This window comes from Gossypium arboreum, chromosome 5 (assembly GCF_025698485.1).
Source record: "Gossypium arboreum isolate Shixiya-1 chromosome 5, ASM2569848v2, whole genome shotgun sequence".
Taxonomy (NCBI): domain Eukaryota; kingdom Viridiplantae; phylum Streptophyta; class Magnoliopsida; order Malvales; family Malvaceae; genus Gossypium; species Gossypium arboreum.
The window spans coordinates 85,340,580-85,347,206 of record NC_069074.1 but is presented as its reverse complement, the minus strand read 5'-3'; the positions used below and the strand labels follow the sequence as shown (position 1 = coordinate 85,347,206).

The following is a 6,627-nucleotide window of genomic DNA, read 5'->3' as shown; positions in this document are numbered from 1 at the left end:
AAATCATACAAAAAATAATTAATTACGAAAATAATATGGAAAGTAAATTAATTACAAAATAAAACATTTGCTATGATGTTCTCGCTAGTGTCGCTTTGACGTAAAATATTTAGAGACTTGATATATAAATTTTTATTTTGATTGACTGTTGAAAATAAGCTCTAAAGATGGTGCATGACTGTTGGCGGCAAAAAATCTTAAATAGAATTAATTTCTTTGTAAACCCTCGTTGTTTATTATTTTGTTTTTATTCCCTTCAACATCAAAATTAGAAAAGTCTCTTATCAATTAGTCCATGTCAAATTATATTTGGCATAACAATTAACACTATTGATAGTAATTTTCTTTAGCTTATACTATATCTAAAAATTATAAATTTAACTAATAATTATAATTTATATAGTAAAATTTTTCTAAAATTTTTACAATTATAATTTTATATGGTAAGCGTAAATAAATTGATAATACGAATAAGTAAAATGACATCTGTAATGGCGGACAGCAAAGAAAAAAGCTAAAGGAAAAAGTAATAAAAATAGGATTTCTTACTAATAATTCTGCCTTTGTGGAACCTACCACTGACTTCATAATTTCCCAGTTTTTATTATCACTTTCTTCTTATATTTGGCTATTGTACCCACAACATTCTTTCTTCTTCACTGCTTTTAATTTGTTTCCATCTCCAAGGTCTATCACAAGTTTTAAGCATACAATCAAGGTAATTTTCTTTCATTTGCTTAATTCATGAATGCTTTTCTTTGCTTTTGATTATCTGCTACTGTTATAGCAGCTAGCTTTGTAAGATAGTCAAGGAAGTCAACTTCACTGCGTCGTTTTCAGTTCTAATCTCTCAACACTTTTCAGCCACTAAGTCAGGTAATAAGATCTGAAGCAATGATTTCCTCTACTGATTATCAACAGTATTAGGTTATAGGATGATCAGCAGACATAATCGACTTGAGATTGAAACTAATACAAAAAGAGGTAGCCAGCAGCAATATAATGTTGAAATCTCAAACTGTTGAACATTTTAGCACTTAATATTCTGCAATGAACTGTTGCACACTTGAATCTAGCATTTTTTATAGACTGAGAGCTTGATTCTGGTGACCAGAATTTCATCATGTTTCTGTCTGCCACCCATCCATAACTCCATCTATTAAAGGCCTTTGCTTGAACTTACCAAAAATGGAAACAAAAATTCTAGCTAGGCTGTGAATTGACGGTTAATATATTAGAGAATTAGGGTTCGCCTTAGATGAGAGAATTTGGAAGATGAAAAGAAATTTGAGATAGGAAAAATAATCAAAAGGGGAAAAAAATTGGTCTCTCGCCACATAAAAGAAATTCAAAATAATTTTTAAATTTTAAAATATTTATAAAATTTCATAATTTATATTTTAAAAAATTCTTAAAAAATATATAAATAAAATTAAAATTTTAAATTTTTCTAAAATAATAATTTTCAAAAAATTATAAATATTTACTTGATTGTATACATTAGATTTGCACCCTAAGCAATAGTTTTAGAACAATTAAATTTGCATAAAATAACAAGTTCTTTATTTGACGTTAAGACTTAGTTTTTATTCATTGATACTATTTTAGAACACTTATAGTGATAGTTTTAGTCTTTCAACTTCATCAACTAATCTTTTAAAGTTATGTGTATCGATTGCAGTCGTAAACCGGTTAAAAGTTTGATTAAGGTAAGTGCATTTATCAATTGATAGTATAGCTACGATGAGTAAAAATATCGTTTCCACGAGGACTAAAAACACTAATAATTACAGTCTTTCTATTATTTAACCGACAAATTGGAGTGATTGATTAAAATTAAAATTAACTAAAGAACACGACAAAGAATAAATCAAAGAAATAAACAATTAGCAACCAAGGAGTGAGATAATACCTAGAAAAGAATCCACCTAGACTTCATCTATCATCATCAATCTAAATCACACAATTTCTTCACTTACTATTTTGATCCGTAGAAATTTCTAAATTATGTTAATATCTCTCTTCAAGATTAAGAGCAACTGACTTTAGATTGATTAATTGAAATTTCTTTTTAATTAAAACCCCTATTATTGCATTAAATCGATCTATGGATCCCTTTATTAGATTTGACTCTAATCCGATAGATTTATGTCATCCTATTTTTAGGATTGCATGTAACTCCACTCAATTACGCTAGATCTACTCTTAAATAAAGTCTATTCCTCTTCTGATTTAAACACATAAAACATGGATCAATAGTCTAGAAATATTAAACCACGAATTAAGCACACATAATTAGGAATAAGATCTAAGTATTTATGGCATGAAAATAGAAATTAAATAATAGAATCCGTCCTATGGTTCATCCCCTTAGGTATTGGGAAAATTAGTTTATATTGTAAATAAAAACATCCTAAAGACAATATAACCACAAGAAATAAAGAAACTCATAATAAACTTCAAAGAAATCAAAAATAGAACTTCAATCTTGATAGGAATCTACTTCAAAGTCAGCTTCATTGGCTATTTTCTATTCGAGTCTTCTTATCTTTGTCATATATGTCTTAGAATGCTCGAAAAACCTAAAAATTGTTATTTTTCGCGTGTTTAGAGTACAGTTTGCGATTTCCACACGATCTGACACATGGCCGTGTGGGCCACATAGCCGTGTGTCCAAACCGTGTGGAATGGCCTAGCCTATGTGGCTCCTGAAATTTACTCCGGTTTTTGCTCATTTTGCTCCCAAATGCTCTCCTAAGTATAGAAATATGAATTTAAATGATTAGGAGTATAAAATTTACCATTAACATCGAATAATCACCAAAAAACGCATTAAGAATGAGATTAAAATATGTTACTTTTAGCACCTATCATGTATATATATACATGTCTTCTTAGATCATTTCCTATTAAAAACAAAAATAAATTAGAACAAATCTTTGGAGAGAAAAATTTTGAACACACGAATGAAACCCAAACAAAAAATGAAGAAATAAGACAAAGCTTCAAAGCGTGTATCAAACCACTATCTTTAAGGTTATATGTGCTCTCACCTATATTCGGTGTGTAAAAGAATTTTAAACAAATTAACCTTGAGGATACAATGAAGCCAAATTTCAAGTAAATAATTCACCAGACATGTGTTAAAATTGCTTGTTGCTTTTAATGTAATTCATCACTAGGAGTGTTCACAGTTCGGTTTAAATCGATTTAACCAACCGAGTCAATCTAATTTGGTTAATCGATCGGTGGCCGAATTTAGTTCGGTTGAAGGTCAATTAATGATTTTTTAGAATTTCGGTTATCGGTTCGAAATCGAGTAATTAATTGAATTAACCAATATATATAATATATGTAGTGTTTGGATGTTAACTTTCAAGATTTTTCTAATGTTTCTAATATCTCATTTGAAGTTTTCACCTCCATTTAAAGTATATTAGCAATGTATTTTTTATATGTTTTATACATATTTGAATCAAAAGACAAAAACATATAAATTTTGATAATTCAATTAACCTACCGAAATATTTTGATTCGGTTAACATATTTGAAAAAAATTTAATTCAGTTAACGATTAAAATTATTTACATTTTAAATAATTCAAATCGGTTAATCATTTGAGTATCCCTATTCAGCACTATACTATGGCACATGCATATGCAAAATATAGTTTGCTCATTACTTGTTCATAGCTTCCTTGCTCATTACATGCAAATGGAAATGCAAAGATTGATCCACCAACAACGTGCCATAATTTAAAACAAATTTAAAAATTTTAATAATGTATTTTTAAAATAATTATTTAAAATGTTGTTAAATAAACTTATAATTAATAACTAAAATATTTAATTTTTTTTGTGTGATCAAGATTAAACAACTCTAATTTTTATTCTTAATTATAGAAACAATTAAATTTCTTCCAAAAATAATTGTAAAAATTAAAATTAGTTTTAAAATGTTGTTAGTTGTTTAGCAATAGATTTAATTTATTTTAAAACTAAATATTAAAAATTAAAATAATTTCAAACACAAATGTCAATAAAATTCATTGGGACATTCCATTTCCCACATTCTACCCTTTACATATGTTTCAACCCACATTAATTATTTTATTCCTTAACAAATTAAGAAGAAAAAATCCAATGTAGTAACCAAAACCAAAATATTCATAGTTTATTATCTAATAGTTAATGGTCTAACTTTAGTAAAATAAAACATTTGCTGTCGCATGCCACGTTGGCAGCATCAAACTAAAATGTGATGACTTAAAATATTTAAAGACTTCATATGTAAACTTTTCATTTTGATTGGCTGCTGAGACTAAGCTCTATGAGTGCTGGTGATAGTGTAGTGGTACAAAATCTTAAATAGGGTTAATTTCTTTGTAAACCCTTATTGTTTATTATTTTGTTTTTATTCCCCTTCAACACCAAAATTAAAAAGACTTCTTACTAATTAGTCCAGTTCAAATTATGTTTGGCATAACAATTAACACTATTGGTAATATTTTTATATTATATTTAAGAATAATTATAATTTATGTATAGTAAAACTTTTATAATTTTTTTATAATTATAATTTCATACTATGCCGTATATCAAATTGATAATAAGAGTAATTATAATTCTGCCTTTGTGGAACCTACCACTGACTTCATAATTTCCCTGTTTTTATCTTCACTTTCTTCTTATTTCTTATCCACAACATTCTTTCTTCTTCACTGCTTTTAATTTGTTTGGATGTCCAAGGTCTATCACTAATTTTCAAGCATCCAGTCACATCTGGAAATGAGAAACTTCTCCCTTACAAGGTTGCTTTTGCACAAGACAAGCAGAACCTTTCATGACACTGCCAAAGCTTGGAATCAACAAAATTTATCAAAGTGGAAAGCCACATTGAAGGAGGATTTGGCAATTAATGTTCCCAATGACAGAGAAAATGCGTGCATATACAGGATCCCCGTTAACATGCGTAAGGTGCAACCCGACGCATATGCTCCCACTATCATCTCAATTGGTCCTTACCATCTTGGACAGGAAAGGTTAAAAGCAATGGAAGAGCTAAAATGGAAATTCTTTCACCGCCTCTTTCGTCCAAAACAGCCTAATGGGGTGGAACTAGACCCAGCGATGAAAGCCATGGAAGATTTGGAGCAGGATGCTCGTAGGTGCTACTGGGACAATGCTGAACAACATAGTAAGGATAAATTTGTTAGGATGATGCTGGTTGATGGCTGCTTCATTGTGGAGCTCTTGAGAGAGTTGCAGCACAAAAACTTTCAGTGTGCTCCCTCTGTTCAAAGGTGGATGCTACCTACTCTTCGTCGGGATCTGATCATGCTTGAAAACCAGCTTCCTCTTTTTGTTTTGCAGAAATTGTTTGAGCTGACCAAAAGATCAGATGAATCAAGCACTTGCTTGGAACAGCTTGCCCTTTGTTTTTTCAATCCTCTATTGCAGTCTCAAAGGGATGTGCGGGCCGTGAATGCACAAGGTATAGAGAACACGCTGCACTTTCTTGACCTTTTCAGGCAAAGTATCCTCCCATTTCCTATAAGCTTATCACAAGGACTAAAAACTAGCAAGACGAGCGGTTCGAGCAATGCAGCAGAAGAGGGGATTGACATGGTGCGGTCCATGACGGAGCTAATGGAAGCTGGTGTCGTGATTGAGAAAGCTGTTAATTGTCCTCCACTAGATGTAAGCTCCGATGGGAGGTGGCTAAAAGTCCCTCCTCTCTACATCGATGATCACAAGGGAACCCTGTTTCGAAACATGGTGGCCTATGAACAATGCCATCCCAAGTGCAAACCTTATGTCACATCGTATTTGTTCTTTTTCGATGGTTTGATTAACTCAGCTGAAGATGTGGGATTTCTTCACCACAAAGGGGTTCTTCACCATTGTTTAGGTAGCAACAAAGAAGTGGCAAAACTTTTGAATGGACTGTGCAAGGAAATAGCAATGGATTGTGGGGAGTCTTATTTATGCAAAGTAGTACACGATATGAACACTTATTGCAATGGCTCCTATGCTTGGTTTAGAGCGGGGTTGGTACACCATTATTTCAGAAGTTGGGTGGTAGGCATCTCCACCCTTGGAGCTATAATAGTTGTTTATCTCTCACTAATTCAAACGGGGTTTGTATTTGTAAAAGATCCGAAGAATCTTAACAGACCCTTTCATCATGACTTAATTCATTGTCTATTTCTACCTCTTAGTCATTTGTTTTCTTTCAAAATAAGCGAGAATAAAATTTGGATGTATTCGATTTGATTTAAATTCTTCTACTATTATTGTTATTGTATCATATCTCAAATGTGCAATAACTTTTTTTTACTTCTCTCTCTCTTAAGTCAATCACATTAGTTAATCTTAAAGGATTTGAATTTTTCTTACAAAATACATAAACTATTCATAACTTATATGATAAGAAAAACAGAAAATCCTAACTAGTTGGTATGACATTAATTTGATTTATTTTTAGTTGGTTTTGTGGACATCATATAACCTTATAAATCAAGAGAAATGCTTGTGACAAATTGAACTAACTTTTTACATAATTAAAATCATAAATAGTGATTGGTATTTTATAGTGATTGGTATTTTTGTCACCAAATATTAGTAC

General features: G+C 30.7%; 1 protein-coding gene across 3 annotated transcripts; it reads left to right on the top strand.

Annotated features, from left to right (window-relative positions):
• Nucleotides 1-513: 513 nt before the first annotated feature.
• Nucleotides 514-6,281, top strand: LOC108452907 (UPF0481 protein At3g47200-like). 3 transcript variants are annotated; one of them, XM_017750700.2, is made up of 3 exons: nt 514-718; nt 788-876; nt 4,749-6,281. In XM_017750700.2, the coding sequence occupies exon 3, from the start codon at nt 4,788-4,790 to the stop codon at nt 6,273-6,275; it is 1,488 nt and encodes a 495-aa protein (XP_017606189.2). In that variant the 5' UTR covers nt 514-718; nt 788-876; nt 4,749-4,787; the 3' UTR covers nt 6,276-6,281. The 3 variants fall into 3 exon arrangements, with proteins under 3 accessions (XP_017606189.2, XP_052884967.1, XP_017606188.2); XM_053029007.1 differs by having other exon boundaries at nt 521-718; nt 791-876; nt 4,776-6,281; XM_017750699.2 differs by having other exon boundaries at nt 521-718; nt 791-876.
• Nucleotides 6,282-6,627: the final 346 nt, after the last annotated feature.

Coding starts and splice junctions, on each gene's coding strand:
- LOC108452907 (XM_017750700.2), top strand. CDS start 4,788: ATGAGAAACTTCTCCCTTACAAGGTTGCTTTTGCACAAGACAAGCAGA.